Raw genomic sequence first — 20,053 nt, 5'->3', positions numbered from 1 at the left:
AAATTATTTTTGAAGAACTGCCAAAAATGTAACCAAAAGACAAGCAAAAAGTTAACCATAACATCTGACCAAAATCCAGTTTCATTCAAGCTCTCCCTGAGAGTAATTATATTGGCATTTTTGAAAAAGTGAAACCTGTACATGTTTTATCTGTCTGGGACAAGTAACAGCAGTTGGATGTCAAAGCTATGTTCACCCTAACGTTAGTCTGCTAGTCTGGAGTGAGTTCAAAGTGAGATTGATAAAAGGTGCCAAGTGACTGGATATTTACATTATTATGATTATTAAACTCTTGAGAACTATACAAAATGCCACATTTTTCTGTAGTCTTTGAAATATTTCAGTCCAGGCCAAAGATGTGGCGACATGAACAAGAATGAATGTCCTCCAGCACCAAATGTACTACAAAGTGCCTTTAGTCCTAACTTGGCTTCTGCTCATTTGGACTACGGTGTTGCTGCTGTATCTGTGAGATATGTCAGGCTGCAGTAGATCTAAAGGGTTGCTTGACAAAACCAGAAGCTCACATTTCAATGCTATGACAAAGCATCGTAATGTGAGTGTTACCTGCAACACAATTCTTATATGTTGCTTTTTGTAATACCTAACTGTTCAGCTCATTGACCACATTTTAATGTCAGATAAAGATAAACTAAGTAAAAACAAAAAACTCTTAAATCAGGACTTTATTTATTGAGGAAAAAAGCTTTCCAAACCTTTGTTAAAAAATGTAATTCCCCTCCTTGTAAAATCCTCAATTAATGTACTGGTTAAGAAAGAACAGAGCTAAGGTTGCAAAATTATACAGGCCTCAACAATTTGTCCATATCAATATAAAGAAATATTGACAGTTACCATAAGGGCTTGATTTCAGTTGGTGCCAATAAGAAGGGCAAAATCAGTGTTTAGAGACTGGGGGCAGTTACTTTGTCACATTTGAATTGCTCTTCCTCCCTTGATTATAAATATATATATATTAGCATTTACTGAGGCTTTGTTTGATGTTCACCTGATGATCTGAAACATAAACATAAAGTTAAACAGAAAGTGTGTGTGTGAGGGGGAAAGGGTATTTTACAGTATATGGCACTTTTTATGAAACACATTAACAAAGGGGTCAGGTAGCAGAGGAATGGAGTGGGAGAAACAAAGTACATTTTTGTGGGGTTTTAATTGCTTTTAAAAATAAACGGTGCCTAATTTTTTTTTCCTTTTCATTGGTTTTGATCTGGTTGAAAAGACTTTAGAGCACAATGAAACCCTAAATATAACTAAAAGACATGATTACCTAATGTCAGTCAATCAGGGTTCTGTAGAAGAATGAAAGGGTAACAAAGGCCATTAGATTTTTACACGTTGATCCTCAAAAGACAATACATGAAATTTCAAAATTCACACATCAAACAGAACAGCAGGCATGTTCACTTGAATATTAGATGAAAAGCTGATTTATCAGGATCAGAAATCAGACTGGAGACTTTCATTGTAGTATAGAACACCTCAACATAAACAACGGCAATTTTAAAATAGGAGCAAGAACACAAATCTTCACATGTTCAGAAAGGGAACCTTTACGATCTGCCAGAGAAACCTTTTCTGCCGGATGACCGATCAGTCCATTCTGAATGACTGGCAATCTCAATAGGGTCAATCTGAGGAAAGACCACGAAACACAACTTCTGGCCCACAGATGTAGCCCATTCTGGAGGGAAACACGGGGCAGAGTTTTGTATTAGTTGCATTAGTAAGAGCAATAATCAAAATGTCTCAGTTTCTACAAACTCACCAATAAAATTGTCGATACACTTTGGTTTTTCTTTCCAGTGCACACCCAGAAAATAGACAGGAACACCGGTAAGCATGATGACCAAACCAACACCACAAACGACTGGCTCTGAGTACAGGCTAAATCCCAGTAGCAATGCCCAGAACATAAGGTAGGACACGGGGACAAGCAGGTTTACCTGGGAGAGAATACCAGGGAAATTTGTTTAAAGAACAGCAGATAGTTGGCCATGGAACTGTTAAGTGAGGTAGGCCCTGATCTAGTTTTTTGAGCAAAAGATTATGAATTAAAAGTTACTTTTTTTAAATGTATGCATGATTACGTCAAAACAGCCTGTTATATCTCTGGATGTCATACAGTTAAACGCAAAATTATTTATACCCCTGGCAGATTTATATTTACATTTCTTTAAAATAGACCTTTTCTCTGGAATTGGCACAGGCATCTCCCAAAGAATAATAAGAAAATACAAGGGGTATCATTTAAAACCAACAACAAAAACGTTCTCTGATTTTATTTATAACCAGAGAAGTAACATAGATAATTTGTACTCTTCTCAATAATTAACAGAAAAGTCTACATTGGCATTACAGTAACCAATCCCTAGCCTGGCTATTGCCTTCCTATGCAATTTCTCTAAATTCTCATCTCACTTCACTGCTCAGTCTGGGCTTTCTCCCATTGAAGGGAATTTCTCTGGTAGAATTTCATCCTGGTCAATCAGGGAACAGAAGGAGAAGTTGAGAACAAAGACATTGATTTTCTGTGCTGTTTTAGAATTGTAGTTTGCCTTTAGTTTTAGTAATGGCAGAGGAGGAAGCCATTCAGTTTGTGCTGAATTAACATTAGCAGCCACCTCATTCAGCTCAGCTCTTCTCTCTTTGCAGTGGAGGATGATATTTACAGCTCAGGGAATTTCCGGCATAGCATCAAACTCACAGGCAGACTTTAGTGAAGAGATTTATCCTGCACTAACTTGTTTAGTTTGTTGATTGTACCTTAATAGGTCGATATAAGTTAGGTTTCTTCCAACGGTACCACAGCAGACCTGCGATGGTGACACCGTATGACAGATAGTTGATAAAGGAGACGTAGTTGATCAGGTTGTGGGTTTCTCCGATGCACAGTATAACAATAGTGGCAGCACACTGTCAAAAAACAACCATGACATGATGATTTGATGAGGAGCAATTTACTTACTGACCTAAAGCACCTCACAACACATTGTTCTTTAACCCTTTTCAAAACAATACCCAAAAGATGGTCTTATTTAAAACATCATGAATTAGCCAGTAAATAAGGAATATGTAAAACAAAAGAACATTCAGATAGAAAACCTTAATGAAAAGCAGAATGTATTTTACAACCCTGTTCCTCAAGCCACATAGCCTTGCATGTCTTAGATGCTTCTCTGCTTCAGCAAACCTAATTTCAATTGATGGGTGATGAACAAGCTTTAGCTGAACTCCATTCCTCAAAATCAGGTGTTTTAAAATGATGAAACATCTTAAGCATGAAGGGCAGAATCATTTTATTTTTCAAAAATACAAATCTAATAGAGAAAATTTAGTTCAACTAAATAACTTAATATTATTTAAATATTTTATTTCACCAGGAAAATCCCACTGAGATCAAAAATCTCTTTTACTAGAGAATCCTGGCCAAGACTGACAGCCACACACAGAGATTACAGAACATTCACAGCAAAACAGAAAAACAGAAATGTTAACGCCGTCATAAAGGAATTAAAAGATCCTTCAGTTAAAACATTTACAGCCATGTGATTCCTTCTCAAAATCAGTAAGAACTGCTTTAAAAACATTTAGTGACATTATTTGTCATTAAAAAAAGTTCATGTTCATTTACTGTCCACACTCTAGTTCAGTTGGTGGAAGTAAGGAAACATTATAGTTCAAATTCAATTCAAAAATATTTTATTAATCCCAAAGGAAAATTAAATGTTGTTGTCGCTCATTAATTCAGATTCTTCACAGAGTTATTGAAGACGGTGACAAGAATGGTCCAAAAAAAGAGAAAATATAAAATGAGTGCCAGTTGTGTGGACAAATAATGTGTTGCTGAGAAGAATGTGGGCTTTTAGTAAGCAGTGGCCATCATTGAAAAATAACTGTTGCTCTTGCTCGGCCAGATTAATAAAGTCAGTGATGACCTTGGAACCATGGCTCCATCCTGCCTTGTCTTAACAGTTCAGGCTATTGCTGGGACGCTTTGGGGCTCATTGTGGAATCTGAGAATTACTTAACCATCACAGAGTGTTGCTGCTGATCTTGTAAAACCCTCAACACAGTCCACCCATTTTCTGATTGCGACCTCACCTCCATCAGGATAAAGTGGCATGTCACAGAGGTCATATCATCTTAAACTGGCTTATTTAACTTGACTGAACAAGAGGTTTGAACCTGCAGCAGCTGTGTAATGTTTACAATGTCTACCTAAAAAGGTGGCTAGTGCATGTTAATAGATGCATTAAAGTCCAGCTGCTTTCAAACAAAACACATACTGCTCATTCAAAGTGCAGACTTTAGACACATAAAAGGAAACCCATGATGTGATTGTGTTACTATACATACGCAAACCAGGAGGGCTGGGATGGGCGTACATTTCTTGTAGTGAATCATAGCTAGCAGGCTGGGAAGATGTCCCTCTCTAGCTCCTGAGAAACACAACCTGCAAAGTCATACAGGCCATCAGCAGCTGGGCTTACGATGCATCAGAAGTTAGATGAGGCAGGAAATGTTGTCATTTGTACCTTGAAGAGGTGAACAGGTAACCATTGATTCCCCCAAAGGTGGACAGAGCCACTGAGATGGGCATAATGATAGCAAAGGCTCCAAGCAGTTTCTCACCAAATGTCTGAGTAGAGAAACAACAGTCAGCGATTCCTGGAGAGCAGAAGCAATGACTGAACGGGATCAGGAGGGTTGATGTGAGTATTACAGGATTACAGTCCAGTGCTACTATGATGTAAAATTGCTGAGTTTGCTCCTCCAGCCTCTAAATCACTTTTTGTCTCTTACCTTTTGCCATTTCATGATAAGTTGTGGAGGCAGGCATATTTATAAGCACAGACCTTAAATTCGATTTAACTTGATGAAGAAAATCAAAAAATTCTGAAGGAATCTTTATTTATACTATTTGTCGTCAAAATTAGCTGACATGAAAACAATTTTTATAGTTTGTATAAATTCACAAATGGGGGTTTTCAGTCCATGATGTTACTCACAACAGCCACAGCATTGGAGGATAGCAGCTCCTCGGGTGACATGGAAGAAAAGTAGGCGATGTTGGTGAGCGTGTACACAAACGTCACCAGTGGAATGGAGATGTAGATGGCGCGAGGTAGATTCCTTACCAAGTTTACGTCATACAGAGCAGTAGAATGAATGCAAAAACAATGTATTAATACAAATCTTTTTCAATAAAAAGACAGAAGGTAAATGAAGACGATTAGCTGTAGTAGTAGCTGAGAAATGCTATCATATTATTATTATTTAAACATGACATTTAAATTTGTGTTTATCAGTATTGGGGTTTAATCACTGCCACTACGCCATTCCATCAGAAGAATAGAATAAATAAACCAAATATTTGCATTAATTAGGAAAATTAGCTAGACCTCTATAAGATGAACCGTAAACTGGAATCAACAACATTACATATCTTCCTACATTCTGTTCATTATATTTAAGAGATTTATATAAATGTCCATAAAAGGTCAAATATCTTCTAACAATAACAGTGCAAGAAGGAAAGCCCAATAAGAGAAAATTCTACAATGTATTTAGAATGGAAAATATTCACCGTCTGGGGTCAACCACCTCTTCAGTAACGTAATTGAGAAAGTTCCACCCACTGAAGGCAAAGGAGGCCTGCAGGAATGCCAGAGCAACCTGTCCAACGGATGGTGTCCTGTCCATGGAAAAGGCCACCTTAGTAGTCAGTGCTTCATAGTTTCCTATGAAAAAATACCAACATTAATTTATTTGGAGTTTTAAATCACATGGATGCAGTAGAAGGGTGTCCATTGTGAAAGTTGTACCATTGAAGATCTGTACCAGACCCACAACAATGATTAGACACAAAGCCATAAGTTTTCCCACTGTGAAAACATCCTGGATTCTGGTGGCCATACGGACACTGGAGCAGTTCACCCAGGTCAGCAATACTGAAAGACAAAGTGAGGCAAGAAAACTGGTCTTTATTACAGGCAAAATAATTTATAATTTAACCTTCTTCTTTTACATGTTTGAGAGTTGAGAGACATATAGTCTTTCCACAAAATAGGTTCTAATATTTTGTACTTTGTATTGTATTTTCAAGTGACTGGCATTCAAACATTCAAGTCTAGTTACTGTGGGGCGACTGTGGCTCAGTGGGTAGAGTAGTGGTCTATGATGAGAAAGCTGTAGGTTCTATTTCAGCTTCCTCCTGCCACATGTTGATGTGCCCCTGGGCAAGGCACTTAACCCCAAGTGACCTAATGATCAGTGTATAAATGTCCGAGCATTTGTTGGGGTGAATGGGTGAATGTGACTCTAGTGTAAACTTTGTGCTTTGAGTGGTCAAAATGATTGGAAAAGTGCTCTTTAGGTTCAATCCATGTACCATTGAGTGCCTTGCAAATTTATAGCAGGAAAAGTATATTTATTTTTAAATATCATGTTGATGATGGAAGAAAGATAATTGTTATGAAGGTAAAAACTACATGACTGACTGGTAAGGAGGCAGTCTGAGGAATAAGTCAGTGAGAGCACACAAAAAGCACTGTGCTGGAAGACAGACTTTGCACAGCTTGGAGCTTACCAGCGTTAGGACAAAACTATAACGCAATTTTCCCAAATAATGTTCATCACTTTAATGACAGAATAAATTATTTACAGCTGCCAGTGCACAAAAAGCAGGATTTCACATCAAGATCTTGTCACATTTTTGTGTTTCTGCTTTCTTTCAATACATGGTAATATCAGGTATTACCTACTCGATATTAAAACTGCTTTTAATAATGAGCAGTTATTAAAAGTCTGCACAACAACTATTTGGAGTGTTTTTGAATGTTATCAGATCCAGGATGTGGTTTCATTGCACTGGTACAATGGGCAGCGGGAGCTAAAGCCAGTTGCTACTGACGGCAGGAATGTGGGAAACAGCAGAATGAGGGAAGGCATGATTGCTTCAACTCGTCCATCACAGCCAGCAGCACTGCCCAGCTCCCGCTCATGGTGGCCTTGCTTTTCAGAGTGAAAATAGACCCATCAGCACCATACAACCAAACTACTTCCATTAAAGGAGGAAGTAACAAAACACAAGTCCCCTTTGCCACACTTCAAGATCATAAAGTTTACAACTCAGGAAGATATGTTAGTACTATTTCAAAAGTAAGATCTCTTATAGGGAGTTCTGGTGGATATGAGGCTTGGAGAGGGGGTGTGATCCAGATTGCGGTTGAGTTTAGTAGATCTGCTGCAGGAGGACAACCAATGACGAGCGAGACTGGAGATCTTCAACCAGGACACAGGTAAATGATTGATCTTTAAAGCTTGGAGAAATATTTTAACTCAGCTGAAAAATCAGAATCCTAAAAAACAACATCCTAGCAAAATGTCAATACTTCAGTAATAATAATAATATATTTTATTTATAATGCCCTATATATCTTTTGATCTCAAAGGGCAAAAACAAAAGAAGCAATCACAATGGATACAAAAAATTAAGTAAATTAATTAATGAAGTAATGTTGGAAGTGTACTCCCAACTTGTCAACAACAAAATATTTCAAGTTTTTTTTTACCAGCATCATCAGCATTACAGAACTAGTCAGTATATCTCAACATTTGATCAATCCCAAGTGTCCTCTGTACCAGTCTGAAACTCCCAACACCAGGTGTCTTGATTCACCAATACATGAGAATGAACTATAAATCTTAAGGTAAAAACACTCACAAAGACACGTTGCAGATAAAAGTCGTGTTGCCATGTATGGAGGAGCACAGTTTTGGAAGACAGGCTGCAGCACATAGCTGGAGAAAGTAAGGGCAATAACAGCAAGGGTTGTTGGGTACATGATGAGGACTGCGCTCCACAACAACAGAAACCTGAAAGAGACAGGAAACCCTGGTGACATGGGACAAAATTAAAAACTCACCAAAAGATAAGGAGAACTTTAATGGAATTTCTACACAAAAACGCAGTTTCTGTATTGGCCTCTAGATCATCAAAAAGCAAATTAAATGCTTGGATCAACACTGACCAATATATCAGCATTGAATTTCCAAACAGATTTTTTTGTTTTGTTTTAGGTCCACACATTTAAATGAGAAATTGCAAAGGTCGTCCCTAAATCCTCAATCCAATCGAACATTACTAAAAAACATTTTTGGTGTTACAGTCTTACATCATCTCATTGGTTTTTATACCAGTTAAGATTAATTAACAATGAGGTAAGACATAAGGTCTCTACTGTTTTGGGGGAATTATTTGAAGTTCAAGCAAAATGTCAAAGTTGTCACCTGTAAGGATTTGAGTTTTCTGTGTGTTTATTTAGCATTCTGTGTCAGTTGAGTCTCCGTGTTGTCCTCTCTACCCTTGATTGATCCCAGCTATGTCTGATTCCCTTGATTACCCCCTATGTATTTATACCCACCTGTGTCTCTTGTTCTCTGTCAGGTCCTTGTCTATATTGTCTTTTGTCATGTCTACCGTCCACTGACATTTGTCTTGCGTCAGTTGTTTAAGTAATTTACCAGTTGCTACCAGACTCAGAGCTTTTGCTACTGCTCTTCTGTGCTGCCTGGGTTTGTGTTTGTTCCTTCATTAAATCATCATACTAAGCTGCTGCCTCACCTCTCTGCTTCTGGGTCTGAACTACAAAACCACAAATCATGACATCACCTAATTTGTTAGAAAGTGAAAAGTACATTTCTCTTAAAAACAACATTTTGAAAGTAGTATGTAAAGGTCTAACAGAAAACCTTTATGATAAATTAACTTTCTTGACTGCAGTGTGAAGTGAAGGAAAGCTTTTACTCACCCTGTCAGCCCACCAAATATCTCTGTCACATAGGAGTAGTCACCGCCAGATTTGGGAATGGTGACACCCAACTCAGCGTAGCACATTGAGCCTAGAGCAGCGACACAGCCACCCAGTGCCCACACCACCAGAGCCAAACCCACTGAACCAGAGTGCTCCAGGACCCCCTTTGGAGAAATAAAAATCCCAGAGCCAATGATGTTTCCTGGGGAAACAAAGAAAGTCAATGTAGCAGACCCAAAGGGGTTTGTTTTCCAGACCGTCCTGTGCAGTCTTGGATCTTTTTATCAAGTTTAACATCACATGTTAATGCCAAATCAAAAGATAATACTGATGAAAATAGCTGTTTTTGAAAAGCATTTTTTCTATTATGTTTAAAACAGAAATATGATGGGATTGAAACAGTGAGACACCATATTTATAGTCAGTGTCTCCCAATTACAGATTTATGGCCTGACCCCAAAAAGGCCTAAATCTTTTAAATTGTTGATCGTGACCTAGTTGGGCTCAGGCTTCTGTGTCATGTTTAATAAGCTTGCAATACATACAGCACAAAGAAAACCAAATGAGAATGTGTGCTATAAAATGACCTATAGTCTATAGGAAAAGGTCATTTACCCTGTTATGGAAAGAAAGAAAATAAGGTGCAGAAGTTCATTAGACTGTAACAAGGTCAATGCACGCCACAATAAATGGCCATGCAGCTCTACTCCTATCAATCACACGTCACAGATCATTTGCACTTGACCCCCTGGTGGTTACAACAAGCAACAAAATGGAGCTGGAAGATGTTAGACAAAAACAAAAAACAGATGCTTAATCAAATTATGGTCTGACATGAAAGTGGTAAAATCATAATATGTCAAGTTTACTTGGGTCTCTAAGTTTTCTTAGATTATCTTTGTGTGACATAATCACACAAAGATAGACAAAGGTCCAAAGAGATATAAGATATTAAAAGAGCTGTAAAAATTGGCCCTGGACAAATCAAAAAACTTGAATAAAATGTGATTCCTGGCCCTTCTCTTCAGACAGTAATTCATGGAATTGGTCCATTTTTAAAAAGGGGAATGAGTTAACCAGATTTTGCTAACATAATCCTACTGATCCAGTCAGATTTCTATAGGTCAGCATAAAGCTAGTTATCACATCTTTAACTGTTAAAATAGTTTATGGTAGAGATTTTATGTTAAACTGCAACAGACTGGCAACCTGTCCAGGATGTACAGGATGTTCACCCAAAACGTTTGCTGGAGATAGGCACTAGCACCCCTCCCGATCCCAGTAGCAACAAAGGTGTACAGAAAATGGATGGATGGATTTAAGTTAAATAAAACACATTCATTATTTTTTTTGCTCAGTTAATAAGAATAGTTTTTTAAAATTTGATTATTTACCCCCCTTTGACTTGGTTTTAAACTTGTTTAATTTGGAATTGAAAGACAAGTAGGCACTGCCTCAGCAGAAGCTATAAAAAGCTGAATTAAATTAGCCTGGCCATTGCCTTCCTGTGCAGCCCTGCTAAAAAAAAAATTCTCACTTACTCTGTACGAAGCAAGTAGCACAGGAGAAGGGGCTGAGTTTACTAGGCCAGTATTAAACCATACTACTTTCCTTCATTCCTGAAGTGTATGTGTGATTGAAATGAAATTATATTTTTTGTAACATGCCTCAAGAAGATTTATGTTGTCAATTGGTGCTATATAATTCTAATGAAATTTAAAGTCACAATCAAGTACTATATAATGTTTATTTATCCCTTAAAATTCCTTAAAATCTCAAGAAAACACATTCAATTTTGTGCTTTTCATGGGAGAAAATATAAATAAATTCAAGTGGTATTGTTATTGTTTTGTTCATTTGTCTGAGCAACATGCACAAAAGCTCTTCGGGGAACAGTAAAGTTTAAAAGGTTTACTGTGAAAAAATTTAACCTGGTGAAAACCAAGTCGTGTATACACTAAAACCTTAAAACTGTGTGTGTGTTTTTTACTGTGACTTTAGAGCCATGTGGATATAATGTTTAGCATAATTCAATTTATGGATGTTTGTCCAAAAGGCTGTCATGTGGTTCAGCACATGCTAATTCTAAGTGGATTTGTTTGTTGTCAAAGTCAAATTTATTCATACAACACTTGACCAAACTGCTTCACAATTTACATCAATCATTATCATTCGAAGGAGTTTTCCATGACTGTGGGAATTTCCTAAGCAACACTCACACTAGGATTTAGGAAGGAATGTAGAGGCTATTAATCAGGACACTCTTCAATAAATTCTCAGTATGCACAGAAGAGTGCCGGTAGGTCATACAAATTCAGGCTACAGCACTACCAGTAGCGCAGCAGAAGGCAGCCAAGTGGCACACACGGCTCTTACATAAGCAGACATAAAGCACACACTCTGGTCTGGAGAGGTGGGAAGTGACTGCCTCATTTCATCAAAATAGTATTCTAATATTGTTAACTGCATGACAACGGTGCTTTTCATGACACTATGATGAACAGATTCAGAATCATTAATGCAAATGTGAAATGCTACTTTAAACAAACAATACTTTATAAATTAGAGCTGCACAGTATATCATTTGAGCATCATCATGACAATGTACCTGCACAATAGTTACATTGCAGCTGTAAATTAGGAGAAAAATAAACTCACCGTGTTCTCATATAATTTCAAGGGTATCTGACACACACTGTGTGCAGCAATCTACCAATCACAATCTTTCTTAAATCAGTTTGTCGAAGCAGACCTACACATGGAGAGAGTTGCTGGTTATAATATTGAAAAATGAGCAACAAGCAAGCGACAATTACCAAAACCAAAGAGTTGGTGCCGAAAACAAACACAATGTCAGTTTTGGAATGATTTTGGCTGCAAGACGGATGATATTGACCAAACGTGTGTTCCGTGTTGATAGTGCCTTGCACCAATTTAAGAGAGGTAATATTACTAATTTATATGAACATTTAAATCTTCACCATACACTTTAGTTCAACAAATGTAAAGCCAAATCTGAATGTTGTCCAAAGCAAAAAAAAAAACATTTCGGAAGCTTTTGTAAGTGTTATTCCATATGAGAAAAGTTCCAAATGGCAGAAAGATATAAGATATGCTCTCATGCTTCACCTGGCTGGTACCCATTAATACTTTTTCCAAAGATGGTTTTAAAAGTAGTGATCAAACTACTTTTTTCCTTAAGCTACCAACCTGGAACTGCATGAGAAATGCAAAGCAGAAGAGTAAAGCTCTCAGATGGTGAGTATGATGCAGCGGCAACAGACTTGTTGTCCAGTTGGACAGCAGAGACTGTCCACTTCATTAATCAACACAGAAAAAAATACATACTTGTAACATTCACAAAAAGAGGTAAGATCAGGGCAGGAGATACAAGATGAGCAGCATAACTTGTATTTTTTTAATAACACAATATATATTGTAGAGTTAAAAAAATTAAATATAAATTTTTTCAATACCATGCAGTCCTATTGAAAGTGACTGCTTTGGTTTTGCATACGTGCCTCAAACATTACTGGGACATTTTGATAAGTCATTAAAGTGTTCAAATAAACTTCTTCTCTTCAAATGTCAAAAATCAGATCCGACAAATCATGTCAAATAAAAAACAATGAGCAAAATACTCTGACACGTAAGAGGAATTTGTGGCAAGATTTTCAAGGGTTTTATTTACATACAGTACATGTCTGTGCTGCTCAGCCCACAAAAGAGTTTTTCCAACATCATGTTTGTTTTGGAGAGAAAAAATTCTAAATCAGAAATAATCATCAAAGCATTTTTTTTAACTTTATTACTAAGGTTAGATTTATCCTATTGTAATTACAAATTTATTTTTAGGAATGTTATAACTGTTATTTGGAGATAATAAATTATCCAGTTTGTTTTATTCTAAGCTGTAACTAATTATGAGTTAATAATAAATCTAAGTAGTTTAGGCAGTCTTCATAATAATAGAAATAATAATAATATTAATACTTTTCAGGACATAAATCTGCATCAAAAGGACATTATTACAATAGTTACTATTTTGGGGGATCTCCACCACTGATGTCAATGCAGTAGATTCACATTGAATAAAAATTTAATAAAAAACAGCATACGGGTAAAAAGCCCTGTTAAAGCAGAGTCCTGCACCTGGTCAGCACTGCCTTCTGACCTTTCCTGTTTCCTTATCCTCAGTGACCGAGGCTCCTTGTAAAACGTCTACCTCTGAGGCTCTAACTGCGGCTGGGAGCTGGAGATCACTCAGCACCTTTTTAGAATACAGCAGCAGATTGGATTAAACAGGAAAATCAATGATTAGATGATAGGAGAGGTGAAGTTTGTTTTTTGTTTTTCATTTTATAATCCTTTCTCTTTTTCTGTCAAACACACAAGTTTATATGTTTCTACATCAGGACTTTGTATTGATTTCTATTCATTTTAGTCACTCTTGTCCTAGCAATGACTAGTTTATTACTAATCCTAACTTTAACCAAACTACTAACTAACTAACTACTACTACTATATTCTGTATATATAGTAGTAGTAGTAGTAGTGTGTATATATATATATATATATATATACACACACACACAGTATATACGTATATGTACAATACAGACCAAATGTTTGGACACACCTTTTAATTCAATGAGTTTCCTTTATTTTCATGACTATTGATATTGTAGATTCACACTGAAGGCATCAAAACTATGAATAACACATGTGGAAATATGCACTAAACAAAAAAGTGTACAACAACTGAAAATAGCCCTTATATTCTAGTTTCTTCAAAGTAGCAACATTTTGCTGTGATTACTGCTTTGCACACACTCTGCATTTTATTGATGAGCTTCAAGAGGTCGTCACCTGAAATGGTTTTCACTTCATAGGTCAACCTGCCCTGTCAGGTTAATAAGTGGGATTTCTTGCCTTATAAATAGTCATGAAAATAAAGAAAACCCATTGAATTAGAAAGGTGTGTCCAAACTTTTGGTCTGTACTGTATATATATACTGTATACACTGCCTGGCCCAAAAAAAAGTCGCCACCTGGATTTAACTAAGCAAATAGGTACAAGCCTCCTGTTGGATAAGTACTGCATAGGCGATTATCTTTCAGCTGGCAACAAGTTATTTAACCCCACCTGATGCAATGAGTAACTCCTCATTTCTTAAACAACCATAGCAAAAGACACATCCTCTGGTGGTGGAAAACACATTAGTCTGTTTAAGAAGGGTCAAATCATTGGCATGCATCAAGCAGAGAAAACATCTAAGGAGATTGCAGAAACTACTAGAATTGGGTTAAGAACTGTCCAACGCATCATTAAAACCTAGAAGGATGGTGGGGAACCATCGTCTTCCAGGAAGAAATGTGGTCGGAAAAAAATCCTGAATGATCATGATCGGCGATTACTTAAACGTTTGGTCAAATCAAATCGAAGAAAAACAACAGCAGAACTCAGGAGTATGTTTAATTGTGAACGCAAAAGCATTTCCACACGCACAATGCGAAGGGAACTCAAGGGGTTGGGATTGAACAGCTGTGTAGCCGTAAGAAAACCTCTAATCAGTAAGGCTAACCAGAAAAAAAGGCTTCAGTTTGCTAGGGAGCATAAAGATTGGACTCTGGAGGAATGGAAGAGGGTCATGTGGTCTGATGAGTCCAGATTTACCCTGTTCCAGAGTGATGGGCGCATCAGGGTAAGAAGAGAGGCAGGTGAAGTGATGCACCCATCATGCCTAGTGCCTACTGTACAAGCCTGTGGGGGCAGTGCTATGACCTGGGGTTGCTGCAGTTGGTCAGGTCTAGGTTCAGCAACATTGTGTGCCCAAAGAATGAGGTCAGCTGACTACCTGAATATACTGAATGACCAGGTTATTCCATCAATGGATTTTGTCTTCCCAAATGGAACGGGCATATTCCAAGATGACAATGCCAGGATTCATCGGGCTCACATTGTGAAAGAGTGGTTCAGGGAGCATGAGACATCTTTTTCACACATGGATTGGCCACCACAGAGTCCAGACCTTAACCCCATTGAGAATCTTTGGGATGTGCTGGAGAAGGCTTTGCGCAGTGGTCAGACTCTCCCATCATCAATACAAGATCTTGGTGAAAGATTAATGCAACACTGGATGGAAATAAATCTTGTGACACTGCAGAAGCTTATTGAAACAATGCCACAGCGAATGCAGGCTGTAATCAAAGCTAAAGGCGGTCCAACAAAATATTAGAGAGTGTGACCATTTTTTGGTGGCGACTTTTTTTTGGCCAGGCAGTCTATATATATATATATATATATATATATATATATATATATATATATATATATATATATATATATACCCTAATCAATTTTTATTTGCTCCTAAACCTTTCCCCTGACTGAGCCTCACTGCAGGGCATCTAACCTCTAACTTGAACTCCTCCACCCTGTCCTCCCATCAGGTGATCACCAGGTGATCTCTCTCCTCCCACACCACCAGCTGATAAAAGTGATGGAGAAGATCCAGAGAATCATGAAGATGTCTGCTGATCTTTGACCCCAGAGAACTGATGAAACCTTTCCATTCACTGTCTGGTCTCCTGTTAATGACCTCTGTTGATCTGCTGTCTAATAATAGCATGGAGAAGGAAAAGATAAACCTGCTGCAGAGATGTGAGAGAAGAAGGCACCACACTGAACTGCTTGATGCTTGTTTCATCTGAGGGCAACATGGACACTGCATGAGCGTCGGTTTGGAAAACCCAAAGTACCAACACCAGAACCAGTTGGACTGATGGGGGGCCGGAGGAGAGAAAGGGAAAGTAAAGCACTTTCCAAGCCAAAAATGGTTTTTAAATTTAAGATTGGTTACTTTCAAACACAGCGTAAACTTGATTAACTTTAAGTGTTGAAATAAATATTTAAAAAACTGAATAATTTTAGACAAAAAACATGAAAAAAAAAATTATCAATGGGAATTATGAATGGGTAGAAATAAACGGGTTTCCTTAGTACTTAATGTTTTGAAAACATCTGACACACAGATGATAAGATTTTTATTTATTTATTTATTTTTATTTTTTTAAGCACTTTGCTGTAATTACACGCTACTTTGGGGGAAAAAATGATTTCCGTATTAAGAATTAAAGATCAATAATACTGCAGTGTTTGTAATATTTTGGTACACCATAATATTTGGTTGCATTTAATTTGAGTAGAAGAAAATTCTTATCAAATACAGCTATAATAGATTTGAACTAAAAGACTTGAAAGAAACTTTTTGTTCTCCTGGAACTGGAGTTTATTGTTATAACAGAATCAAAATTTTTGAAATAAGCTTTTAAGCAGCAGAAACATTGACCAGTTTGTTGATTAGATCCTAAATTATGTTTGATTTTTGATTTTGTGTGCTTCACATTTAAAATATTTACTAAAGGTTATAAACTGGTGAAAATACCCTGAAGTTTACAAAGGAATATTGCATTAGATGATATAAGATCATCGGTTGTCTTCAGGATGATAATTTGTATTTCTAAAGAGATTTGTTACTTTGAAGACCAAAATTATAGTTTGCTCTACGTTTATCTTAACAGTGTTAGGGAGATGTACGACCTCCTGCTGTCCATCTATCAGAGACTAAAACACCTTCCAGCTCCACCCACATACTGGGTTTGTTCCCACCTTGAGTTTTCACACCAAAGCTCAACGTTATCAATTTTAAAAATATTCCCTGATTCAAAACTTTACTGAAGTAGTGGTTGTAATTTCAGACTCCAATTCTGGCAGCAGAGTTCAGATTCAGCCTCCAGAACATCAGAACCACCATGAGAGTCATCAGTCTGAAGCAAATGTTAGCAGGCGAACAATAAAATACAGGATTACTTGCTGCCTCTCAGATCTATCTCCAAACCACTTTTTAGGGTCGAAAATAGATCAACTCTATTGTTTTATTACTTGTATAATAAAGCATAAAAAAAAGATCTTCCAAATTTGGGAGCCCTTCATTTTTCATGCAAAAGGGAGGGGCAGATTTCACATGATGGGAATGCAGACAGTAGCACTTGATAATGTTTAACATCAGAGAAAAATGAACTGAAATTAAAATTATACAGTGAATGTCAGAGCTAGAGTTTGTTGTTTTGGTTTTGCTGTATTTTCATACTGGGAAAATTAAAGTGTGGGAAAAAAATAAACTAAAAAGCTAAATTTAAAAAATGCAACAACGAGAAATAGATTTTAAAAAATCCTATACTTCACTGTCACGGCCAAAACTGTTTTGTCAATCCTCATCAAATTTTAAATGAAGCAAAAACAATCGAGGTGCAATAAAGTGTTCTAGTAATGTCAGTGTCACAGACGAGATTCATCTGTGGAATGAGTTAAAATCACAGCAGACACACAGGCCTTGTGTGGTACCCGTTAGCCCTTCAGGCCTGGTAAAAAGCGTTAGAACCAAACAGAAGCGTGAGGCAAATCTTTGCAGTAATAAAGTAAGAAGTGCAGCTGAGCACTCAGCTTGCTTTCCTGCCTCACCTATAATGATTGTGCAGGCACTCAGCAGCCCGATCTCCTTCTTCAAAGTCACCCTCTCCGGGATTTCCTTTTTCTTTTTCTTCTTCTTGGAGTCCGTAGCGGGTTTATGCGTCCAAGAGCAGATGTTGTTGCAGTTCTGTCCTTCCATGGCTGATCCGGTCTGAGTTCGCCTCAGTCCCTGTACTCCCAGAGCTCCTGAGCTTTCCTCACTCCTCATTCATGCACGTTCAAAGAGCCGCGCTTGCGCAACGACAGGCCGTTCTCCAGGGTAGAATGTTAAATACCCAGAACCCACCATGATACGTTCAGGAACCCCAGGGGGACCCGTCCCAAACCCGAGGCATCTTCCAGCCGCATCCAGACAGTTTTCATGGACAGTGAAGGTACTGGACTGGAACGGGTCATGTTCACACGGGATCGGTGAAGGAACCTTAAAAAGGCTGGAGAACTTTTAACCGAGAGCACTTAGAAAGCTCTGACAAAAATCCTGGCTGCTGATGCGACAAATCACTTTCATCATATCACACCTAAACACGGGGCTGAAATATGCAACTCAAGTCAACATTTAAGATTTTCTCCAGCTCTAAAAACTCTTTTCTCTATGAATTCACTGCAGGTTTTAGCTAGAAAATTGGAAACTGAATGGCATTATGTCCATTTCTGTGCCATGCCCCTTTTTAATGGTTAATCCGAGTTGCATTTTTTTATTTCTTCATTTACATTTTACGTCCGACATGAGAGAATCGAAATAGAAACAAACAGTTGGAACTAAATAAATAAACAGAATAAAGTCAGGCAACAATTAAAAAAGTTAATGTCAAATATAAGAGTCCGAAAACATGTCTTAAGTAGGATTAAGAAGCATGTTTATTAATCCTACTTGTCCTGTTTTAATAATTACCAATTACCAGTTGATTTCAGTATCCTGTATTTTGAACGGACAACCGACAATACCTATGCACGATATGGCTACCTGCAGACAAAAGAAAATAAGGAAATAAGTGAGCAAATGATAAGTGAAAACACCTTGTGATTGTGAACACCCTTCATTCTCCCTTTAAAGCCATGTTGTTGTTTTTTTTACCGCCCTTGGAACTGCTACTTCAACATTGATTGAGCTCAGCAGCCGTAGAGGCGCCGTATATATTTTTTGTTCATAGAAATAGGAAAAAAAAAATGGGGCCTTGTCAATTACAAAATTATTTATATCGTGTTTTAAAAAAATTGCTTTTAGCTGCAAAAATTAAATGTTATCACTCCTAGACCAAAAAGCAAAAGTCTGTATTTGCACTGAACCCCACTGGATCAGCAGGAAATGGTTTGTTCTATTTGATCCCTACTGACCGCCAGAGGCGTGCTTCAAACACTGAATGATCATTCTTGCGCATGCGCAGGTCGAGTACTATTGACAACAAAGTCACCTGTGATCTGCCGGGGACCCACGTGACTCTATATATTCACATGGCACCTGGCGTTCAATCCCTTTGTTCTTCTCACACACCTGTACAGTGTTGAGTACAGGTGTGTGGTCGCGTGAAGCTAGTTGCTTCTGTATGTACCACTGTTGTCCTACCTGCTTGTTGCTAGTAGCCCCGTGACCAAGTTTGGTCGGAGCTGCGGGTAAGTCTCGCCCTCCAGGGGCTGCACAAGCTGTTTTCACCTTTACCAGATCTGCGGGTGCCGCTGCAACGACTGGTAAGTTTTGTTCTTTTCTCAGCAGTAGTTTACTGTTCGCTTTGATTTGCCACATTCATTTTTGTGGCTCTTTTGACTCACCGGTGGCGTTTCTGCTCACGCTGAGTTGATCTTACTTTGTTGTAGTTTTTTCTGACTCACCTGTATCGTTTCTGCTCGCGCTGAGTCCGTCTTCAGTTTGTTTATCTGACTCACCAGTGGCGCCTCTGCTCTTGCTGAGTTCTTCTATAGTTTGTTTATCTCACTCACCAGTGGCGATTCTGTGCTTGCGCTGAGTCCATCTTACTTTGCTGTTCATTATCTGACTCACCAGTGGCTCTCTGCTCGTGCTAAGTTGATCTATGGTTAATTATCGAACTCGCTGGTGGCCTTTCTGCTCATGCTGAGTTTGTAGTCTCTACGGGGGTTTTCCTATAACGGAGTCGCCAGTGGTGTTTTCTGCTCGTGTTGACTTCTTGTTGGTGGCGGGCTAATCACACCTTTTCAGCAGTATGATGCTGGATAATTTATGCTGCTCGACCTGTCTGGCTCCGCTTCAGCCCGACAACAGGCATGACTTGTGTCCCTCCTGTCTCGGTGTGGAACATGTCCGGGAGGGGCTGATGGATAACGCTTGCCCCAACTGTTGCGTCATGCCCCGGTCGGTCAGGCTGGATCGGTTGGCTGCGCTGGAGCAGCCTACCGACTGGGCGGGTGCTGCACCACATAGTCCGTTGCCGCCGGGACAGGCGATGTGCAAACGGCCTACTGTGGCTGCACCTTCGGTGCCGGTGAAGCGAGCCAGATGGACCAATGCAGGGAGGTTGCCCACAAGAGTGGATTACCTCACTACTGAGCTGGCCCAAATGAAGGCCCTCCTCCAGTCTTTTCAGGCTGATGGTGATGGCGGCGCGGCTCTCCCTCCCGAGCAGGATGGAGCATCAATCAATGATGACGATGCTATTTCGGTGGCAGCCTCTGGTACCCTTTTCTGTGTGGACCTGGGCTGGGCTGTGGA

At 38.5% G+C, this 20,053-nt stretch overlaps 1 protein-coding gene across 1 annotated transcript; it reads right to left on the bottom strand.

Moving 5' to 3' along the window:
* Positions 1 to 668: 668 nt before the first annotated feature.
* Positions 669 to 17,747, bottom strand: slc7a10b (solute carrier family 7 member 10b). The gene is made up of 11 exons (XM_028035285.1): positions 17,362 to 17,747; positions 8,835 to 9,039; positions 7,748 to 7,899; positions 5,847 to 5,972; positions 5,609 to 5,762; positions 5,031 to 5,154; positions 4,557 to 4,660; positions 4,378 to 4,474; positions 2,785 to 2,934; positions 1,787 to 1,964; positions 669 to 1,702 (listed from the first exon to the last, which is right to left on the bottom strand). Exons 1-11 carry the CDS (start codon positions 17,576 to 17,578, stop codon positions 1,572 to 1,574), a joined length of 1,638 nt encoding a protein of 545 aa, XP_027891086.1. The 5' UTR covers positions 17,579 to 17,747; the 3' UTR covers positions 669 to 1,571.
* Between the last annotated feature and the right edge of the window lie 2,306 nt (positions 17,748 to 20,053).

The sequence above is a fragment of the Xiphophorus couchianus genome, chromosome 2 (genome assembly GCF_001444195.1).
Source record: "Xiphophorus couchianus chromosome 2, X_couchianus-1.0, whole genome shotgun sequence".
In the NCBI taxonomy this organism is placed as follows: domain Eukaryota; kingdom Metazoa; phylum Chordata; class Actinopteri; order Cyprinodontiformes; family Poeciliidae; genus Xiphophorus; species Xiphophorus couchianus.
Note: the sequence above shows the minus strand (reverse complement) of the source record. Positions and strands in the feature narration are given on the sequence as shown.